Raw genomic sequence first — 22,544 nt, forward strand, 5'->3', positions numbered from 1 at the left:
TCCAACATTTTATGTAAAAAAAAAAAAAAAAAAAAGCCACACTGCAGTGATGCAAATCCATCCCCTCCTTCCTTGACATGGTTGAGGTGTCCATACATACGATCCACAGGCAACGAATGGGCTCTATGAAAATGAGCTTCATGGAAAAGCTTTTCCTTCCTGTTTTGGCCTATGGCTTGCTTGCAAAAATCATTACTGCCACAGAGTCATAACATAATCATAAGAAAAGCAAGCAAGAAAATCAGTTCAACTGACTTACCATAACCATTTTAATTTGCATAGAAAGTTACTTTACATTTGTTAGAAAAAATAAATTTCTTTGTAAATTAAATACAATCTAGTTGGTAATGAATTATAATAAACCATCCCATTGAGTAAATTAGATATGATGTGTGTGTGTAGAAAGGGGCGCATGACTGATAAAACTTTCATTTCTGTCTTCTTCAGTCAAAAACAAAAAGGTGGTCACTGTCCCATCATTTAAAACTAAGTCTCTGAGTGTCCAAATTCACCTGATCAACAGGGCCAGAGTTGCCCCAAGACCAGCAACACCAGCAACAGCCATCAGTGTGTGCCTCACCGTGGACTCTGGGTCTGCTACTCGAAAAAACTCTACAAAGCCATCCTGCAAAACCAAAAAAGAAAAAGGATTAGAAACGTTATATGGGAACAGAGGAGAACAGGGGACAAAGGGTTATGTCCACTGGACACAGAAGACTTCACTGCACAATGAGGGCTGTTATGCAACCAGCAGTTTGTTCCTATATCCTGTCATTCAGCTGTGAGTCATAACTCACCCAGGAGTTGTTTTTGACCAGCCAGTCCCGCTGGTCTGACAGCAGGTAGGTGGAGATCTCCTGCCCCACCAGCTCCACACAGTCCCCCCTGCCTTTCTCCTTCAGGTACTGACACACCACGGCCCCGAAGGCCACCAGGCTGGCGATCCGACCCCAGTTGGTGGTCCCATCAGCAAACAGGCTCTTGGCTACAGTGCTGACGAATCTCACATCATCACCTCTGTCGTCCAAGGACAGTTTGTTGATCATACCTAAAAACCAAAATGACGGTCTGGGTCAGAAACCTCATTTTGTTTCCACATTTCAAAAAGCCATTTCTGTGAGAGTATGAACCAACTTTACAACTCACTTCCTCTGAAAACAGAGATCTAAGTGGGTGAGTGCTGACTTAAACTTAGCTTAATGTTTCCCTGAGAGAATAAAACAGCAGGTCCAAACATGGAGCCTGTCCTGAGGAACTAACAGGGTTAAATAAAACCTGAAGCAGCTAATCCCCCTCACCCTGCGGGCTAACGTTACCCACCATTGTATGTGTATCTGTATTTTTCCAAAAGGTCTTCCACAACTCGTTTCATTGTCGACAGTGCTTTGGAGTCGTGCCACCGGGGTTTAGAAAGTCCAGAAACGTCTTTCAGGTATTGACAGATGAGCTGCCTGGTGTCGTTCTCCAGGACCTCGTCCCCGGCCGGGCAGCTGGGGGCTTCGCTGTCCGACTGCAGCTCCGGGGTGCAGGGTAACGACCCGTCCTCTATGTCGTCCGTGTCGGCCACGATGGATTTTGTCGCGTACCCGTTTGTGGAGCTGACTTCCAGGTTCTTGGGTCTTTTCGGATTAGCCGTCCCGCCGTTCCCGTTGCGAGAGTCCAAGGTAAACTGTGTGGAGGGATCTCTGGAGTCGTAGTGCACGGGTCCCTCCAGGACTCCATCTTGGGGAAGGACGATCATGACTCCGGGTATGAGGGCGGCTCGTCTCGTCGACGGAATGAAGCTCATTTCACTGGTTTCTTCGAAAAGCTCGGTTACACGTTAGAGACGGAAAAAGGTGCCGCAGTGAAAAGTCGCTGCTAGCCTGAGTGAGATTAAAGAGACGCTTCGCCCTAACGATCACTCATGGCGCAATGGAGTGGAGCGGAAGTGAAGTACTCCCCATCCTTATATACGCCCCCGACGTCACGTCACTGCGTGCGTCAACTTGCGTCAACTTTCAAATTATTTGTATCTATGTTTGTTTGTTTGTTTTGTTTGTTTGTTTGTTTTTTTAAGGAAGGGCAGTTTGAAGCTGTGAGGCGATTTGATGAGGGTCATTTCTGTATTTTTCCATGACTTAAAAAAAATTAGAACAAGAATATTATCGAAAATGAAAACAGTAATAATAGTTTATCATGATTACAATTACACTATTTTATATTTTATAGTAAAATCTCTATTTTAAAGCAAATATAAGAGCTGCTGGACAATCTGAATAGGAATATATCTATCTATCTATCACAGGGTTAATTCAGTTTTAACTAATACATTTTAAAATCAAACAATTTACCCCGTTAAACTGAGCAGTTGTGCCTTATAAATTGTATAATTTTTATAAGTTATAATTTATAAATTACCATAACACTCCTCTTCAGGTTTCAGTTTTAGTGAAACAATTAAATAAAATTATTTGTTATATCATAGTTAAACGTTACACTGGATAGCCTTAAATTCAGTGTTGTTAGTTATTATAAATGGGGGAAACTATAAAGACACATCTGAATATAAAGATAATTTATCCCGGGGGCTGGGTGCATATTTAATATGAGGATTCTTTCTAGAGAACTGCAGAACACGTCATTACCACTGATGATAACCCACTCTATGCTTTTTAGAACATGCTGTACACCCTCTGTTATCATTGGAGACTACTGACACATTTCCTCCAGTTCAAACAGGAAGTTTGTTATCCCAGTCTGTGAAACATTTTAACCCGAGGTTCTTGACTACACAACAAAGAATTTCCACAATTATTGGCCAAGAGGAAAAACCGAGAATGTTCTTGTTTCAGTGCCACGTTAGACTGAAATGATTCTGCCTCCCTCTAGTGGTCAGTGAGAGGTTGTGTTGTGTTGTCAGACATTATGTGTTTTACATTTCAACTTAAGAGGCTTTTCCCAACAGAATCCATGAGCACGTGGGTTCTCAGCATGTAGTACTCAACTTAAGAAAAAGAACAGACACCTGACATCAATGCAAAGATGGCAAGGAGATCCTATTAATGTAAAAGTTTATTTCAAATACTGACAAAAATCATCTCACCTACTCCCATACAACTGACACATTCTGAGTACTCCTGTACTTTCTGAAGTCATAAGATCATTCCTGTGTTCTCCAGTTTTTTCTCTTTATCATGTAAACCCTTATTTTATTCTTGGAAGCAAGGGTGCCTCTGATTTCCCTGCAGTTATCTTGGGCCAGGATGGACTATACTAATTATGCGGTAAAGAGAACACACGAGAGAGAGGAAAAAAAAAAGACTAAAAGGAACATTTACTTGCAAAACGATAAGAAAACAGGTAAAAGGTAAAAGCAGCACACATGTATTTCAGAGCACACAGCCTGTCATTTCTTTATACATTCTGGCACGTGAACGAGAGACACCCTGTGTTTTGGGTTTGAAATATACCCTGTTATTTCCTCTCGAAATGCTCCGTGCAAAGCCAAACATCAAGTAGCACTCAAGAACTCCTGTCCACTGTTCAGAGAATATGTTGTAGCTTATTTTCCCATTTCACTTTGTAAAGGAGGAAACTGTAGGCTTTTAAACACAACGTGACGCTAAGTGGTGTGCTCTTTTCAACCAAAGCATTCTAGACTTTTCTTTTTTAAGCTGTGGTCAGAACAAAAATTGGATCAATTTCAACCATACACCTTTAAAATTGTGGTTTAGAAGTTGCACTGAAGTTTACCACGGTCCAAAACTGCATGGACTGTGCCAAAGAGCCACAGAGATACTTTGGGAGAAGAGTCAAACTGGTAAAATCAAGAGGACAAGTGTTCTTTACAGGGTATCATCTCTTAGATTTGTCTTTGAATCAGCAGCATTTACACATATTTTCATATGATACAGATTCACATGGCCTCTGCAATACAATAAGATAGAGCAGAAGTAGTGTTAAACTGAAAGGAGAGAGAGGAACCATTAAATCAGAAACAGCTCAGGCTATGAAGGAGTGAAAAGCAGGTGGGAAAAACACAAAGATGCCTTCCTGTTGAAATCTATTTACAGCGGCCGGAACAGAGAAAAGCAGTGCATTCATACAACACCTTAACAAGCACATATGTACAGGTCGGTTTTCTTTCACCCACTGCAAATTTGACACATTTTAAAGTCTCAAAGAAAAACAAGTGAGGTTAAGAATGTGATGGTGCATGCACCCTATCCTAGCCTACATGGTAGAGTGTGTGTTTGCGAAAGTTCCCTGAAGCAGTACTATACAAGGAGGCTGATTCTCAGTGAGTGCCTGCATCCAGTTCAGATTCTGAATGTATGGACGGCACACATTCCACGTTCGCAGATTTGGTGACCTGTTTCAGCTCAGAACCAGGTGGGACCTGCGCCCAGAGCACACACATTCAGACTTTGCCCCCTCACCATGTTATAAATTCTCTCTCTGCTTAGCCAAGTGTTAGAGCGAGTGCTTCCTGCAGGCAGGCAGTGTCCTACTTTAAGCCTGTAATGATGATCTTGGGAGCTGGACTGACACCTGTTATCAGGTTGCCTGCTGTTTAGCCTCCAACACCCCTGAGATCAAAGATCAGTCTGTGTAGTGTGTCAGCTAGCTTAGCAGTAGAAGTAGATCCACACTCCAGCTAAGATTTTAGGGAAGAAAATCAATAGTAATTCTTTACTGAAGTTAGTGTTTCACAATGCAAACTGCCAAAGAGGGCAAGATACCAAGGAAACCACAACATCTGACTGTATTCTAAAAGTGTTAAAACAGTCTCCAAAAAACTGAGAACTCCTTGGCATTGTTTTAGCTTTTACAAGCAGCTAGAATAAATAATTCTTTTCCAAAAATGTCTGACAATTTTTATTGCATGTGCCACTGCAGGCCACAACTGTGAAGGCTATGACTGTGGTCACTTTTTCAGTTTAATGAGACTTCGCCGTCCCCTGTCAATTATGTGTTTGCACTGAAACTCAAACGTGTAGCAACGTTTCAACAAGCTGGTAAGTTGTTTGGATGGTGCTCACGTTACTGTTCAACAAAACCTCCATCAGAGCCGAACACCACGTGAGAAAGACCAGTTTGGGCCGGTTCTGCCTCATCATATCACAATGTGTGCCTGATGATAATCACTTCAGAAAGACAAGTGATCAGACACTGGGAGCTAGCTCGTCTGGCCCTTAAAGCGCAGTGCTCATCATGAACTACATGCTTGATGCTTGTTTGAGAATTATTTACAGAAGCATTTATTCTAGGTAGGGTGCTTCGGTCCCCCCACAAATCCTTCAGGCTCATAGAAAACACACATCCTAATGCAACTCTACTGCTGCCAAACTAAGCCTGAACTCCGGGACTTACGGTGAATCCAGCCTTAAGAAATAATTAACAAATACACCCAGCTGCTTCTTGCTCTGGGCTGCGAACAGGAACGTGTGTGCATGGATTGTCGGGACAGCAAAAATGAAAGCAAGTAATGTGTGACTGTGGACATTTTAGGGTCTTGTGTTCGAATACCTTAATACAATGACCCATTCCCATTAAAAAACATGTTAATTTTCTTTTTCATTACATGTTACAATCATGCAGCATATTTAAAGAGCACAAGACCAAAGGGAGTCGAGAATCAAAGCAACATGAGCAGAGAGAGAAAAGGGTGGTGTTTTAAATCCCCGTTTGGACGATGCAGCAGATGACCTCAGTTTTTGTTCGACAAAAGGTGACCGAAGGATGAGCTGAAAGGAAGCCTTCACTCATTTCCTCTAATTCCTGCTAGGATGTCAGTGAATGCTAAAGAACTCTGCCCCTCACTGATTTGGTATGCAAGCAACTATTCACATACATACATACCCTCCTGTCAAAGCCAGCCACCAGCATAGAGGAGAACATAAAGATGAAAGAACACGCTGCGATCATGGTTCCTAACTTCCTTACACACATTATTTTGGTGTCATTCAGGATGCAAAAAAAGAACTAAACATACTATACAGAATACAAAGTGCATTAACTCACCCATCCAACCCCTGCCCAATGACACACACCTACTGTGATGCCTCTTGGAACACCGAAAACCAAGACATAAGGGAGGCGGTAGAGCAGAGTGCGCAGAGGGGGCAGAGCTGTGCGTGGTGGGAAAGCAGAGAAGGCTGCGACCTCATGGGCTGCCTGTACCTCCAGTCCTCCCACCCCGCCCCACCCACATACAAGCAAATGGAGTTAAACTTATACAACTCTGCCCGATATGTTAAAGCCAGTGGTGCCTGGGGATGAAAAGGGAAGAGAGGAGAGGGGAGGGGGTGGACATTTAAGGGACATGGGTGAGGAGGAGGAGGGACGTTTGAGGGAGCCCCAGGAGGGAAGAGGGTTTTTTTGGGATGATGAAGGCTAGCCGGCTAGCTTGCTGGTCACCAAGGAGGACTTCCTCTGTGGCAAATCCTGTGGCGTGGGAATGTGGTCACCGGTCACCAGGTTCTTGTCAGGCCCCGCCACGGGAAGCTGCTTGTTCTTCATCTTTGCCTTGGCCATGTTGTAGTCGCCTGAATCAAAGTACTTTTGCTGTAAGAGAAAAAAGAGAAAAGGTCGCAGCTTTAGCGACACACTGCTGACTGCTTTCAGTAAAGCACAGAAAACAAGCTTTGGTTCTCCTCTAAGACTTTACATATGATATAATAACATGTGTACATGTACATTAAAGAAGATATCAGCCCCTAGAGTTGATCCTCCTGCCTATACTGGTCATGTAGATGACCCTTTCCCATTAAATCCCATAGCAAGAGATGAAGAACCAAATACGCAGTACTCGTAATGTGCAAAAATATGTTTGAAGTCTAACCAAAGCTATTGTGATGCTTCAGAGTTACTGTCATTTTTCCTACTCTTTTCTTCTACAGTAGCTGTGCTGCGCACTTGACGCTGATTTGCTGACAGCTCTGACCCAGCGAGCAATGGCAGGGACCCTCAAATAGAACAAGTGGACAACTTGCTCAGGTAAAAGTTAAATAGAGATAAGAATAGAATAAAACTATACCTGAAAAAACTGTTGCAAACAATGTGTCACACATCCACAAGGACAAGCCTGTGAAATCAAGTCTGTACCGATCAAAGTTGTTTATAGTATGAAATTATCTGGAGTGCATTTTTGCACAGAACTCACATTAGGAAGGAACTTTTTCACACAGTATAGGCACAAGGAGGAAACACATTAAGACTTAATAAAATATAAACCTCTCCTTTCACAACAAAAGATGAAAGAGTTCAATTATTTCTAACTATTTCATGGACTGTTCATGTTGATGAGTATTACATTGTGCTGCATCAATCAATCACCAAAAAACCAAGAAGGAAACATCCGCTCTCAGATTCTCTACCTGTGCTTGATATCATCAGTTTGTGATGATGTGCATTCTGGGAGTTATTGTATGATGAAGCTCTGCAATTTACTTTTTGGCTTTCCTCTCAGGCTGCCTCGTCTCCTCCTACTCCAAATCAGTGATTTCCCAGAATGACTTTCAACCATGTGCAGAGGTGAACATTCTCTGTAGCATGTACAGTATGTGTAGGTGGAGAGAGCCACGGTATTTACAGAGAGATGTTGGGCTCTGTTCATATTATAAATAGAAATTACCTGTTAGGTAATTTCTGATGCCACAAATGTGCTGGACCGTGTTCTGGCCGACAGAGGTGTTCAATGTACCACAAAACGGCAACTCTCGAGAGAAGTCAGAGCTCTTTTATTGTGAGAGACACCAAACCTTTATCAGTTAGGTTTTAGAGCACCGAAACATTTTCTACAATAAGACTCCATTCTAGTCAAGCCTGAAACAAGCCAATATAGTGTCTACATGAGGTTATTTATCTGCAGGAAAAGAAAAAAATTCAAATAATAAAACAAAGGTATGATCTTGCTCAAAGTGTTCAGATTGAATTTTTCAGTGACAGTAATGCATTGGAGCTCAAGTGTACAAACATCAGATGGGCCGTAGTAACATGTTGTTGTGTACAACAGCAGGACAGTGCTGACAGACACCTGCCTGTTGTGAACTTGAGAGGCACTATCCTGCATCCCCTCTGTTCATGTCTTCAGCCAAATCACTGACAAATCACGGTCACCTACCCCTTTCTGTAGTCTCTTCATGAGGAAGTCTGAGCCGCCGGGCTTCTGGCCTAAGCTGGGGTACTTGGCCTTCAGCTTGGCCTCCTCAGCCTTCACTGGGTTTGCATTCTTCTCCTGGGAATCCTGTGGAGACAAAAACACATAGACATAAACACTAAAGCGTCACTGGAAACAGAAAGCTTTCAACGTGTCAGATGGTACATCTCTGAGAAAGTTTAAGCACAACTCGAACAGATGGCTGTGTCATTTATGATCTTTCTACAATTGCAAAAATCCTACTGCTTCTGCAAAGACTCAAAAATTCCTCCAGTGAAGTCGACTATGGAGCAACAGGCCTCCACTGTGGGTTAAAAACTGTGACAAAGACTAGTGGGAACTCAAGATTTTTCATGACAGTGTGAGTCACAGCATGAATGTCTATTACAGTCTCTCACATAACCACCATGCTAGAGAGGAAATAACCCAAGAAGGAAATATAGTACAGAAATCTAAAATTGAGGCCTAAAGGATCTTTAGAGTCTTACATGGATCACTAACAACTAAAACCCTCCATGTGAATCACGGTTAAAAATATTTTGTCCACAGGAACATCATGTATGTATCTAAACTAGTCACTGTTCACCACAAGCCTCTTTAAGTCCTTTTCAAGAAATCTCCTTACATTGAGTTTTTAAAAAGCAATAAACTGCCCTTTAGGCACATCAAGCAATCAGTGTTGTTAAATGCTAAATCACAGGTTTGTACCTGCTGTTATTGTGAGTTTCTCTGCTTCCTGAGTCGACCCCAGCATTGTAAATAACTTTTACAGTAAATCTCGCTGTTTTTGTGAATTCACTGGTTATATGCAGCTGTGTTTTCTGTGGTAACTGAGATCAAGAAACAATAATAAGACAATATTTTCAGGTTCTTATGACACCAAGAGGGAGTTTCAAAAGTCTGATGTGGCAATAAACTAACACCAGCCAAACTGGTCAGATACCAGCTGTTCAAGTCTCTGTCAGGAAGTTAATGAGGGCAGTACTTTGGGCCACGAAGGCATAACTTGTTTTGTGTACACTGTATTAGTGTTTTGACTGCAAATTAAAACCTGCTCAGAAAGTAATAGATTGAAAGTGCACAAGAAACTACAGCAGACATAGTCCACAGGCCACCTCTGTTCTCCCTGCACGTATTCCCCTGCTCACAGTCGACCTATGCAGACAAGACAGGCATTCAGCCTGCAAAGCTTGCTGGGGCAGGGATAAAATGTAACTCAGGACACAGAAGCCGATGAACAGCCAATTCCCTCAGGAGGAGGGGGTACGTGTGGGACTAACTGTGCTGATTCACTTGGGCCCAAGAAAAGAAATTTATGAGCTACTATATTCGGCCCCATTTCAGGGAAACTGCAGAATCCAACAACATTCTTGATGAACCCTCGAGAAGAGTCTTAAACTGAGTTATGTGTTGAATTTTAAAAATTCCCATAGGTAGCTCCAAAGTTTGAGTTAACATTTCCTCCCCACTATTTCATCTCACAGATGTAGGTGCCTACTTGTTCCAGTGCCTCTTTGAAACTGTAATGTTTGCAATGTGGGAGTGAGTATTCAATGAAATTGTAAAATTCAAAAACATATATAATGTTTTGAAATATATGTATGAAATGTATATCATTTCATACAAAAATCTTCCTAATACATTATGCATCTTTACAAATGTTGAAATACTGAAGAAAAATTTAAATAAAATGTGGGTTTAAGTAGGATTTGGAGACAGTGGATTAGAGGTGACACCAATCTGTCCCATATTTCACAGAATTTTTTTGTAGAGTGATTTTAGTTTGGCAGTAACTCTGATCAGCCGTCATAAAATACAGTGTGTCAAAACACTTCACACAATTACCATTCACTGCAAATTTATGACTCGGGGTATGTGTACACATCCAAGATTATGCATGGATGCCAACAGTTTAAAGGGAGGTCTGAATTTGGAACTCACAACCTACTTTAAAGCCAAACAGGTGCTTGCAAGGCATCTGCAATACATCAATATATACTAATAGATGCATATCGAGTCATTTTTCTTATTTTTTCCTAAAACAATACCAGCTAAGATATGTGAATTATTAGAGCAGCTACTAAACCAGGTTTCCAGCCTAATTCTTTCTGAAATACTTGCCAGCTGACTCCAGTTTGCATTTTAATAACTGTGCATTTCAGTTCGATGACTGTGGAGAAAAGTCACAGATACTGTGTTTTATATTAACATCAAATGGGCTTTGTCTTAAATTTCTCTCGTCTCTGGCCACACTGCTGGTAGTGCATAAACAAACTGAAGACAAAAACAAATCATACTGGATGCACAATTTAATGTACACTGAAGTCAACAGATGTCTGGAGATGCACTGATCCAGCTGTTGAAGTATGTGCACATCAGTGCTGCAGTGTTGTCACAGTAAGGGCAACACCATCTGGAATCGCAAACCATGTGACATTTAGAAAGGAAACGGTGATCGGTTTGTTATTTTCAGCTCAGGGGTTTTTGCTGTTTCAAAGTGCACCAAATTAAATCACCTAGGTGTGCCTTTATTTAGAGGCGGCTGGCCTTCTAAGGTATGTTTTGAGACCCCCTTAGGACAGGCCAATGAGGCCAGAGGTGCTGTGGACTCCCCAGCCAATGACACAAGGAAGGGACAAAACTGAGGGACACACGGTGGCAACGAGTCTCGATAAAAACCACCTCTGAACGTACTGAACAGCTTATGAAGGTTCTAGGTATTTTGCAGGAGTCGTCCCTGTCTCACTGCGGCGTTAAGCCTAATACAAACACTCCACTTGTGCTAGCTGCTGTTAGCCACTTCTAGCTAGCATTTACGGGGGTTAGGCAACAACATTAAGACAGTTGCGAGAAGCCCACCTGTTTTTCGTCCTCGTAGTCCATTTGAGTGTCCGACTCCAGGTTTTCTGACGACATCATGGGAGTGTAAAGTGCGAGCAAGCGTCAGACAACCCAAAGAGATAAAGATACGAGATACTGGTCAATGTACTTGTACAGATCCTAACCCTCCTTTTCTGAACACGACTGCGCCCCAACAAAAATGGCGTAACAAGATGTGACATCACCTCTGGGGGGCGGTGGCCTCCGTGTGATTGACATTTACAGTAACCAATAGAAGAGCAGCAGTGGTCCACTTAAAGCCAATGGGAAATCACTAATGCCGCCATTCTCTATGATTGACACCGGATGAGCCAATGGTTTTTGGACAATATGGAGCCTGGGGGCGATGCGGAGGAGCAGTGCATCAACACATATCACTGTAACAACGCAATATATGTGTAGATATAATAATTTTACCATACTAGTTTAATAAAGTTCCATACGCCATCCATTATGTCATTTAATGGAAACAACATTAAACCCTCAAGTCATTTACAGTTGACTTAGGGTGGAGCTTAGGACCATCAAACTCCCTTATGATTGGTTATCGGGTGATTGTCTGCCCGTCAGTCAATCAATGAGCGGGAACCGCTCTGGTACGTTTGCACCTTGCTAACTCATCTTTTTTTTAAAAAACAGACTATACAGAATTTTTATTATTTTTTGGTACGTTTTATTATTATTATTGCCACGTAAGTACAAGCTCGCTGTCGACAGGTTAGGTTAGAAAAGAGCTTTGTGGAGCCGAAGCTAACGGGTTAGCATTTTACATGAACGTTACTGTAAACTACAAGTAGCCGGTAGTTGTAGTTTACAGTAACGTTCATGTAAAATGCTAATGCTAATGTGGCTAACACCAGGAGACTCTGGACTCTGGAGCAAGACTCTGGTTCTCATATAATTTCTCTTTTCTTTTTTGTAGTTTTTTTTTTTATTTTGGGACGTTTCACCAAAGCTATGGCATGTGTTCAACGAGTTCGAACTTCTCAGGTACTTAAAAAAAATATGAGACTGTTTAAACTAGCACCAGAATACAGTTAGCTGCTTAATGTTAGCTAAGGCAGGCAGAAAATGTTCCAGTTTTAGTCTGTTTATTTTGTGTCCATTGTCCTCTCTGTAAGAGCTAACAAGTAAATTATAGACTAGCTTATGTATATTTACTCCTGCACTTTAAGTACAATTATTAGTTTTCTTTAGAACTGTCATTTCTTATTTTATGTAGCTAGCTAGCTCACTTTCTTGATTAGCTAGCTACATTTGTTTGGGAGCTTTAACTAAGTTAACATTAGTTAATAACTGCATATTCAGATTTTAGATAGTAAACATATGATTATCTTGTAAAATATAAAGTACTGAACACCTGGACTGAGGTGGTTCATTTTCAGTTTCTTCTAAAAAGAAAATTGAACCTTTTAAAACATTTCCCACATAAATACTAGAGGGACATCATAATGAAATTCTTAAGATTGCCTATCAAATATTATGCTTATTTGTCCTTAAAAACACAATAGTGCATCACAAGTTGTCACAATGATTAATTTAGCAGTGTTTTAGCCTCACTCTTTCAAAGGCAGCTGTTTAGATTTCTGGTGTTTGTGTTAATTGTGATGAGTAAGCAGCACTTAGGCTGTGATTAATTAGTTTCACTCATGCAGGAGACTCAGCTGTTGCCTAATCAGGTCCTCTCAGAGCAGCAGTCTTTGGTTGTTATGAAGAAGCTTCTGGCCATCGCGGTTTCGGGCATCACATATCTCCGGGGTCTTTTCCCGGAGAAAGCTTATGGAAACAAATACGTTGAAGGTTAGACTACACATGGAAACTAATTTTCCTGCATGTCACAATGGTTATGAAGTTTCATACACCATTTGGAAATATTTATCTAAAATGATTCCTGTCCCTACCTCACTTTTTTCTTCCCACAGATCAAAAAGTGATGATCCTTAGAGAGGAGCGCAGCTGTCCCGGTGCTAGTCAGATTGTTCAGTGGTATATAATAGCATGTCGACAATTGCTGGGTCAAAACAACTATTCAAATGTGGCCTAACTTCTTTTGGACACGATTCTTGTTTAAAAGGGAAAGTCATTACCTTGGGATGAGTAAAATCAAATATCAGTGGTTTTATGACACACCTTAATGATGACATAGTCTATTCAATTGTAATTTGTTTACATACATTACATTACATTACATGAAAAGCCATGTCAAACAAATAGGTACTTTTAGTTAATAATTATTAACAACTATCTGACAGTCTACAGTCTCATGTCACACATATGCACATAATGCTAGGCTTTATATGTATGATTCAGAGTTTCCAAAGTCATTTTTTTATGTATGAAAGAATGTGGGAGGATAAGTTCACTGTCAATTAAATGTATGTTTTTCAAATGTTCCAGGATGCAGGGATGCTTTGAGGCCATCCAGAACAAGTATGTAAGTCCTATTCAGGTTTTCCCATTAGTGTGTTTAGTACCACGTGTACTTTTGCAATATACACCTGTTTGAAGGATTCAAAGTTAACCATCAGAAATGAGCATAACCAACCAAGTCTTGATTCATATTTTTTCTTGAGTCTCACATTAACATGCTCAGCATTATTGTCATTTTTTCCCCTGCCAGCTCCGGACAGTTATTATGTCTGTGAGTATTATGCGGTTCTTTTTATGCTTGGGCCTTTTCAATGTTTAACTGAGGTAAACACATCAGTGTGATGAGTCTGCTTGGCAAAGTAACAGAGATATGTAACCAAATACTTAGAACTGTGCCTAGAGGCCTAGAAGAAATATCCAGTGTACTGATGTTTTGTCCATTTGGACCTGTTTTTTTTTTTTTTTTCAGATCTACACTGACCCAGAGAAACCCCAAGTAATATCCTGTTTGTATTCTTACCATTGTTCAGTGTCTATTGTACAGATAACCAGCTGTGGATATTTATTTGTGTATCTAATGTGCAGAACCTGTGTCATCTTCTCTTTCAGAAAGTGACTGAGTTTTATCAGTTCAGGATCCAGTATAGTGCAAAAGGAGGACAGATGGAGTTTGAAAGGTGGTATTTTTTATTCTTTAGGTAATTAGACAGTTAATGAACCTGATATCAATGCAGGGAACAGAAGGGTTTAAAATACAATAAATTAATTAAATTTTAAACTAAAGGTAGATGGTTGTAATCTATATTTTACCATGAAAACATGTTTGACTGAGCAGACGTAAGTGGTTTTATTAAGTGACTTCTTGTTGCAGCTGCTAAAACTCTGTAAACAAGCTTCTGCTAACTGTGAAGTGTGACCGTACTTTCTAACCCAACATCTGCAGATGTTTTTTACAGAACTTACTGGGAACCCAAAGCAGCTGAAAAGGCAGGCACATTTACACAGTGCTGGGTGCAGGGCTTGTGTTAATTTCTCACCCTGCTTCCTTTCTGTACCAGTAACAACAACAAGGTGTCAACAATGTCTTGTGGCAACACTAAGAAGGCCAGCATCCTGCTGGTGAGGAAGCTCTACACCCTGATGCAGAACCTGGGTCCTCTGCCTGACAATGTGTGCCTTAACATGAAGCTGGCCTATTATGATGATGGTAACAAACACGAATACGCACAAGACCACCATAGTTTCAATTCTACAAATCTAGTGTGAATAAAATTAACCATTCCATTCCTTTAAACGTTTCATATTACAGTGACTATATTTGTTTGTCATGAACTGCATTGAACTTCATTGATACAAGCTTGAGTCCCATTTACTAGTGTCTTGCACTAGGAGCCATTTGTCAGAGAAATCAGTAAAAAAAATAAAAAATTAAAAGATACAGCTAACCAGAAAAGATACATTTTTAGATTAAACCCTAACTGAACAGTTTTTGATTTAGAGATTTGATTTGAGTTTGATTTTCTGTATCAGTGTGGTGCTGCATTCAGGTGCACATTTTCCTAGTGAGAATATTTTTAGACCTTACTTTACTTTGCTTAGACTGCTTTCGTTTCCTGATTATCACAAAGATGCATAAATGGTTCTACGGATATGATTCATAAGACTGATCTCTGAGCAGCTACATAGTAATCTGCTTCTGTTTACAATGTTACACAGAAAGAACAAGTAATTCTGCATGTATCATGTGTTTGTAACATGGAACTGAGATATTTGCTTGACACTCTCGGTAAAATGCAAAATCATGGTTTGTCTATTTGATTTCCAGTCACCCCTCAGGCCTACCAGCCGCCAGGCTTCAAGGAGGCTGATGGTGACAGCATGGAGTTTGAGAGGGAGCCAGTCAAACTGACCATGGGTGAGGTGATCACTCCCTTCCACGCTCTGAAGCTGGACATGACCACAGAGAGACAAAGACTGGAGCAGGTAAAACATAAGGAGAGAAAAAGACACTAAAAGCCTTTACATGTAGTCTACTGACTTTTTTAAAGTTTCTTAACTTCTTTAATTTCTTCATATTTGTCTGTGTTTTCATTGTATTCACTGCTATTAATAGCATTTTCATATTTGTCTCCTGAACACAAGGATCAATAAAGTCAGCATTAACTGATTTGTAACCAACAATTATGCACATTGCTAAATGTTTACAGGTGGAGGAGAGTGTTAAGGTGACTGAGAAGTGGGTCCTGAGGATGGAGGAGGATGGTGGCTTGTCACAGGTCAGAATACAAACAGCTGAAACATAAAGCTTGTTAACATGTAACAGATTTCCAAGTAGCACAAGGTGCAAGGTAAGGTAAGTTCAAGAAGCAAACATACAGGTGAGTAACAGGTGAGAGTACACATCACACATAACAGTTCAAAGCTGGAGAGTACAGAAAGGGACAACATCAAATAACGAAACCAGGGTCATCTAGAGTCCTTACGAAAAGGCAGAAAGGAGAACTACTGACAGGTTACTGAGTAGAAGTTCAGAAAACCAGTCCAAAACACCAGGCAATTCAGCACTGTAAGCAGGGAAAGTAGGGTTAGAGCACAGAGGGAGAGACATGTCAAAACCAGGATAAACAGAGAGAAAAATGCCAGAAAATGGCAAGAAACAAATCCATTTATCAACACCAGAGAAGCAAGAAGTGCTGAGGAATCATAGCAGTCCTGTGTTCACACCAGTTCATTTCTGCTTGTCACATTTTTAAATCAAAATGTCATTTTACATGTTTTTTTAACCTCCTGTTTTCAGACACCACATTTGACACATCAAAATTACCAGATGTGTGACAAGTGTGAATGCACAGTTATGTCAAAAGCTCAAATGTTGCAAACACAAGTGAGGCGAGATGTGTGAGTCAGCCTGTTCTGTTATGTTTGTTGTGTCTGATCATGGCATTCAAATACCATGTTTCACTCTTCAGAGCCATGTGATTGAAGACGTGGAGAAGCCTGACAGTGACAACAAAGACGTCAATAATGCGGGTAAAGCTTCCCCTCAAGTCACCTCATCTGTTCAGTTTGACCTCATATGTGTATTGCAACGTGTCTGTAATGTAGGAAACCACTGCAGGTGTTTTGGAGATTAAAATTATTTAATGTTGTTAATTTTTCAACACATTTAACCTCATTCCAAGCTTGATTTACTGAGAGCTTAGGTTGTAGTCAATAATCTGAGACCTGGTATTATCATATCTTGTTACGTCTACACTTGGAATTGAATACTGTTAAAAACAAACTCATTTTTTATGTTAAGTTTATATTCTTTCACATTAAGTTGTGATTTTCTTATTACTGTTATTAACTTAAACATCTAATAAACAATGTCATAACAACCAAACCAGAATTTAAACTATTTGAAAATCATGGAGTTTGTATATGTTTGTTTATTTATTTATTTATTTATTTATTTACAGAAACCCAGATGAGCTCTCACAAGAAGATTGACGGTAGCAAGAATGTGACAGAGGTAGGTGTAACAGTATCTACACCTCCAACATATTGTGTTGGAGAGAATTTCAAGAGGCCAAAGGCAAGGCCACTTTAAAATACACGAATGCCATTGACTTACTTCAGGTTTGTTCCCTGACAAAAACAAAAGAAAATGGTTTCCTAATCAAGAACGAGCAAACAAATCATGGAAAAATGTAACTATTTCTTCAAAAGCAGAAAACATTTTTAAGAAACGTTTAGCATACAATGGATTGCATTGATATTTTTTCACTGTGGTAGCTAACTATCAAAATATGGACCGATTTCTCTCAGCACCGGCACCACTTTAATTGAGACATTAAAAATATTGCGGGTCTCTGAGCAGTCTGCAAATGCAGAATGACAGTAGGCTCTGTGTAAACAGAGAGCAAAGGGCCAGTTTAAGTGCACTTATGGCTATTGGCGCTACGGACCATCTGTGCCTCTCAGATGGACATGCTTGTCAAGAGGACCTCTGACATGGAGGTGGGCCTGAAGAGGACCAGAAGTGGACGGATCATAAAGTCTGCCACGGTCAGTCAGCCACTTAAAGCTTAATAGCCACTAATTCTCTCCTAACACTGTTGCAGCTAGATGAGAAAAGCCACGAGGCAATAGTCACTTTCTGCTTTTCAGTTAACTTTTATTCTTGATTGGATCTATTTGCCTTGTTAATTAACCAATCAGCATCATTTATCTTTATTTTACTACGTCTCCCGTCGTACTCCAGTAATACCCATAATGCTCTTTTGAGTGTGAAGTGTTCCAGTGCAAGTAAGAACAGTTAGCTGTTATTGTTCGCCAGTATTTTTTTTATTAATGGGGAAAGCAAGTTTACTGAGATCATTTTAACTAAATTACACATTTGTTGTAGAAAATGACTGAAATCTAAAGAATTAAATAATTTTAAAAGTTTCTGACAAACTGATTTAGAAAATTATATAAAATTAAAAGAGTAAAGCCCTTTACTGACTGTTGGGGCGAGTGATGTGATGAGTCTTTTGACTGTGGGCAGGAGTCGAACTTGACTTTGAGCAACAACAAGCCGACAACTATGAAGGAAAAAACGGTGAGAAACTTATTTTTATGTTGTTCATAAACTCAATTTAATATAAATGATATGAATATACAGATTCAAATACTCAGCTGTGCATCAGTACGCAGTGTTTGAATTTACGTGTGGAAAATGTAATAATAATGTTTAAGGTCCCAACTGATGTGAAACTGTTCAAAGAGTCAGTGTGGGTGGAAATTGTCCACACGACCCAGTTTGGAAAACAGACTTCACCGCCTTTGATTGAAGGTGATAAAACAGATGTACTTTTACATACGCTGTGTCTAGATTCAGGATGAATTTTAAAGTGGAAACTGCGTGGGAACCCTGTTTGCTTCAGAGATGAGTCAGTGCTATTCGCTTTGGTTTCACAGAGTGGGATGTTGTCTCTCAGTAGTCACATCAAATACTGTGGGTGACTTTTATCAGCTGTGTTTCTTCTGCTGTTTTCAGGTATCTCCGTATGACATCCTCAACAGCCAGGAAACACCATCCACCTCCGCACCTGTGAAGAAACGCAAATTCAGCGAACCCAAAGAGCGCTACTGACCTCACTGCTAGCACAGCAGTAATGCTGTCATGATCTATGTTGATGTTTTAATTTTCAAACTTGAAAAAACCTAAAAAGTTAAGTTCATTTATGAAAATGTTTTTTAACAATACTGTGAGGTTGCTGTAGCTTTCACTGTATAGTTTATTTGAACGAGCTGTGCTGCAGTTTAATATCATTTAATATCAGTTTATGTTGCCTTTTAATTGTTATGTTTTACTGTTCTGAGTTACCTGTGTTCAAAGAGGGACTACTTAATAAACTACAGAAAAATGCATCAAAATCTCATGCGTGAGGTGTCACAGTGTATGATTTAAGTTTTATTTTTTATTCATTTTTATAATGTGTATCAAAGTATCACGGAGCAACAAAGGGAACAAAGGCATGCAGGTTAAATGATTAGTTCGACTGTTTTATGTCAGTAATCTAGTTAGAAAGAATAAGCTTCCTTATTTCATCACAGACAAATGAGTAATTTATACAGGAAATAAGTTAGTGGGGTCAAATATCCTGGTCATTATTAATTATGACCTCAATACATTGTGCTCAGGACAACATATGTAAATGTTTTCTGATCTGTTTTTGCTGTTTGCTCCTGTGCATAAGTAGCCATCGGTTAAAAGCAGTGTGCAGAGACCACAGACTGCCCAGGAGGATTCTGGTGCTGTGCCAGCATTTTATGAGTCATATTTTTACTAGCTGTAAGCTGACTGTGATAAGGAACCTTGTATAAGTAACATACTGCAGGCACTGTGTCGGTAGACAACATTATAAATGACGTTTTGGCTAATTCCTAATTAATATCAACAGCTATGTGAAAAAAAATCTGCATGTGTTGTGCACAGTATCTATGTAGTTTCAGTTTTTGAGCTTATAGATTTTTCTTAATGGTCCTCAGGTCTAGAATAATAAAGTGAATGAGCTGATAAATGCGGAGACGCAGCTCTGTAGGCCATACAGTTATGATGGTGAGTGGCTGCTTCAGACACCTTTGCTTGTTTCTTGGCTTGGAAAACAAAGAGGTGCAGGTGTCTTCAGCAGTTTAAAGATTTAACAGCTTCAGCTTCCTGCCAGTAAAAACCTCCAGCTTGTCCTCTGGGATACAAAATTCAGCCTTGCTGGCCTCTTGAAAAACAACCGTCCATTTGCATGTGAGGTGCCTTAAATGAAGCTGTTAAACGAAAGTGGATTATATCTGTACACAGTGACCTTTGAGCCCAGATAAGGGCCAATCGGCAGCCTCCCGCTCGGCAAGCTGTGTGTTTTTAATCTCCTATTGTTTTTCCCAGAGAGAGGGACATTTGCTGATAGACTGCCTTAACCCACTGCAGATCAATACTGCAGGAAGCCTTTGTGATGCATATCCAAGCAGCCCCCCTTCTCTGTGTCTGCAGCAAGCCAGAGGAGGGAGAGAAAGAGACTCCATCAAATCAGCCCTCACTTCCTAACACAGGCATTGTCTTGTCCAGCACATTTATTTCATTGTCTCAGGATTTTTATGGGTATTTCTCATAACCGACAAGCAGAAAGTAGAATAGACTGGGAATTCCATGGTGGTCAGTACCCACACAGTGGCACAATGACGCTCTTTATGAGCTGTGAAATGAATCAGGGTTACCTAACCTCACAGCCCCACTCCAGTGGCATTTTTTCAACATCTTTTATTATTCTGACAGCAGGGGGTTCTCTGGGTATGGATAAGTGATGAAATGCAATGACAGTAATGGCACCGTTGCAGGTCTAGTCATGTATTGTAGATAACCAGTATCACTTCTATAGACATTACAACAAATATATCACAGAAATGAAGCGATAAATAGCGGCCAAAAGGCAAAATGTATCCAGTGGCATGGAAAATAAAAAGAAACACACTGAGAATACGCATACTGGGTGATTGTCTCTTCTAGCACCCTTAGAGATCAGAGACTTGATGGCACGAAGACTTGAATATGGACCACTTTCAATAGCATCTGAGTTGAAAATGAAACAGCAACCTAAGAACATATTTCATGGGTAGACCAGCATCAAGCAGGTTTGAAATATCTAACAATAGCATGGGAAAAGGAATCTAAACTGCAATTCTATTTCACCAAAACCCTCAATCCTTCACTCATATCCTGGGACTCTGTTTCATTGCTGTACACACACATATCCCAGAAATGAATTTTGAAATTAAATTCAGGGACACACGTCCAGCAGCCAGTGTTAGCAGATCAATCAGCTGGTCAAACAGCAGGAGGGAGCCGTCGACCGCCTCTGCAGACCAATCAGGAATCTGGGTTCAGCCTGTCTGAGTCAATAGCTGAGTCCAGGGCCAGCTGTGTATGGTCAGGGCAAAACCCACCGACCCACTGATGGACAGACAGTCGTACTCCAACCCTGGGCTCCATATACATTAAAGCCAACTTCTATGAGCCCAGTGTCGCTGTGCAGTGATGTGCCTGCAGGGCCTATAGGCCCCAAGGGGGAGCCTGGGCTTTACAGCATGAGGGGGAGGAGCGAGGGATGGAGTGGACATCCAGCCCAGGGACCGTGACCCGTTTGACCTCGCCAGAAGGGAAGCAAATGTTTCCGAGCTGATTAGCACTTCCCCAGCAAAAATACCACGCTCACTGCTATCCACTTGGAATCAGCCAGTGGACAGAAATCCAGAAAATATGTCATTCAGATATTTTCTGGATTTCTGTTCAAACAAGCAGGCGAATTAAAATATTTCAACAAATGTCCAAACTTACATCAAATAGCAACACATGGACATTCTCAGAGTTAAAGATGAAATCCATAAGTTAATAATATAAGCTATTATTAATATAAGCTACACAAATACACATTATCATTGCCCTAAAATAATCTTTAGGGCAATAATGACTGCTTCCAATTTTGATACCAAACAACATTTTGTTCATAATGCAAGGCAAGTTTATTTGTATATCACTTTACAACAACAAGCCATTTCAAAAATTCTATACATATAACCATAGAAAGGCAATAAAATATGAGAAAGAAACAAACATTGTTAAAAAGAAAGAAAATAAAAGATGCAAAATAAAAATATAACTAAGCAGATTAAGAGAAAATAAAAATAGTTTCAGTTTTAATTTTGATAAGAGTGACAACAAGAATCGCTTTAAACGTTGATAAAATCTGCAGAGCATTGAAACAGACCTCATTACACTTAAGTAATCAGAAAAGTTTTGAATGTAGGACCTTGTTCATAGGGACATATAATTAACTTGAATTATTGCCACTTATACTTCCACCATTCTTTGTTTACATACAGCGTCAGAACCTTACTGTAAGAGGATGAATGAAATATTACAAACAACCACAAGGGGGCGATAAGCAGCCATGGAATGAGCTGCAAGAATGAGGCCACTATAGATAACTACTGCTGCCTTGTGTCATGACAAGAAAAGCATCTTCTTTCTCATGCATGCCTTAATCAGCTCATACAGTTGTCCTCCCCAGACTGTACACAATTTAAAAAGCATGCGATCCCACTAAACAGCCAACACGAGGCTATTCAACTTGTCTTTTGAGAGACACTGCAGTGGAGTCAACAGTATTGATCCGAATAAGGAATGATAAAAGGAGGGGAGTCTGAGAGCAGGTGGTAGTGGGCCAGCAGATTCAGGGATTTAGTCGCTCATCGGGCATGTATGGTCAGTGCTGCCGAGCAGTGAGGGGACCAATACCTACTCGAAACAGATGCTCAGAGCAATGGGATGTGCCCCCATTGTGATCAGAGTGGACAGCTGAATTGTTTACCACCAAAGGGCCCTTTTCTTCAGCAGGAGGCTCATGCACAATGGGGCCCCCACTGCACTGACACACTGAGGATTTCTGCAGGGAGAAGCAGAGGGGGGCGGTGGTGTGCATGCATCGCCGGATAGGGGGTTTATAGGGTGAGCCTCTGTCGGTACCCCCTTTTTTCTTTCTCTTTCCTTGGATAGATCTCTCTGTGCCCCCCATCTCCTCCACAAAGCCCTCCTAAAGCTACCGGAGGGCAGGGGTTTAAATGTCACGCTTGG

At 40.5% G+C, this 22,544-nt stretch overlaps 3 protein-coding genes across 8 annotated transcripts in view; 1 reads left to right on the forward strand and 2 right to left on the reverse strand.

The window, feature by feature from the left end:
• mcl1b (MCL1 apoptosis regulator, BCL2 family member b) overlaps positions 1 to 1,938 on the reverse strand; it is a 43,618-nt gene extending 41,680 nt beyond the window's left edge. For 4 of the 5 annotated variants that reach the window (XM_026316579.2, XM_026316580.2, XM_026316578.2 and 1 more), the window contains exons 1-3: positions 1,321 to 1,938; positions 798 to 1,048; positions 513 to 625 (exon numbers count right to left, since the gene is read on the reverse strand). In XM_026316579.2, the coding sequence (XP_026172364.1) occupies positions 513 to 625; positions 798 to 1,048; positions 1,321 to 1,789 (833 nt within the window). In that variant the 5' untranslated portion in view covers positions 1,790 to 1,938. Of the gene's footprint in view, positions 1 to 245; positions 626 to 797; positions 1,049 to 1,320 lie in introns of those variants that run through there. The other variant, XM_026316582.2, reaches the window with a different exon arrangement.
• Positions 1,939 to 3,036: 1,098 nt separating this feature from the next.
• Positions 3,037 to 11,183, reverse strand: ensab (endosulfine alpha b). The gene is made up of 3 exons (XM_026316846.2): positions 11,003 to 11,183; positions 8,108 to 8,230; positions 3,037 to 6,549 (listed from the first exon to the last, which is right to left on the reverse strand). Exons 1-3 carry the CDS (start codon positions 11,060 to 11,062, stop codon positions 6,379 to 6,381), a joined length of 354 nt encoding a protein of 117 aa, XP_026172631.1. The 5' UTR covers positions 11,063 to 11,183; the 3' UTR covers positions 3,037 to 6,378.
• Positions 11,184 to 11,206: 23 nt separating this feature from the next.
• hormad1 (HORMA domain containing 1) lies at positions 11,207 to 18,725 on the forward strand. 2 transcript variants are annotated; one of them, XM_026316844.2, is made up of 16 exons: positions 11,207 to 11,402; positions 11,946 to 12,013; positions 12,679 to 12,823; positions 12,946 to 13,009; positions 13,421 to 13,457; positions 13,644 to 13,664; positions 13,863 to 13,889; positions 14,003 to 14,070; positions 14,452 to 14,600; positions 15,219 to 15,376; positions 15,601 to 15,669; positions 16,363 to 16,423; positions 16,855 to 16,907; positions 17,360 to 17,443; positions 17,925 to 17,978; positions 18,417 to 18,725. In XM_026316844.2, exons 1-16 carry the CDS (start codon positions 11,330 to 11,332, stop codon positions 18,510 to 18,512), a joined length of 1,227 nt encoding a protein of 408 aa, XP_026172629.1. In that variant the 5' UTR covers positions 11,207 to 11,329; the 3' UTR covers positions 18,513 to 18,725. The 2 variants fall into 2 exon arrangements, with proteins under 2 accessions (XP_026172629.1, XP_026172630.1); XM_026316845.2 differs by lacking the exon at positions 17,925 to 17,978.
• Positions 18,726 to 22,544: the final 3,819 nt, after the last annotated feature.

This window comes from Mastacembelus armatus, chromosome 16, assembly GCF_900324485.2.
Source record: "Mastacembelus armatus chromosome 16, fMasArm1.2, whole genome shotgun sequence".
In the NCBI taxonomy this organism is placed as follows: Eukaryota; Metazoa; Chordata; class Actinopteri; order Synbranchiformes; family Mastacembelidae; genus Mastacembelus; species Mastacembelus armatus.

Excerpts from the sequence above, each read along its gene's own strand:
- hormad1 (XM_026316844.2), top strand. The coding sequence starts at position 11,330 with ATGAGCCAATGGTTTTTGGACAATATGGAGCCTGGGGGCGATGCGGAG. Across the intron at positions 12,014-12,678 it reads AACGAGTTCGAACTTCTCAG|GAGACTCAGCTGTTGCCTAA; the intron begins GTACTTAAAAAA and ends TCACTCATGCAG. Across the intron at positions 13,458-13,643 it reads AGGCCATCCAGAACAAGTAT|CTCCGGACAGTTATTATGTC; the intron begins GTAAGTCCTATT and ends TTCCCCTGCCAG.
- ensab (XM_026316846.2), bottom strand. The coding sequence starts at position 11,062 with ATGATGTCGTCAGAAAACCTGGAGTCGGACACTCAAATGGACTACGAG. Across the intron at positions 8,231-11,002 it reads ACTACGAGGACGAAAAACAG|GATTCCCAGGAGAAGAATGC; the intron begins GTGGGCTTCTCG and ends TTGTCTCCACAG. Across the intron at positions 6,550-8,107 it reads TGAAGAGACTACAGAAAGGG|CAAAAGTACTTTGATTCAGG; the intron begins GTAGGTGACCGT and ends TTTCTCTTACAG.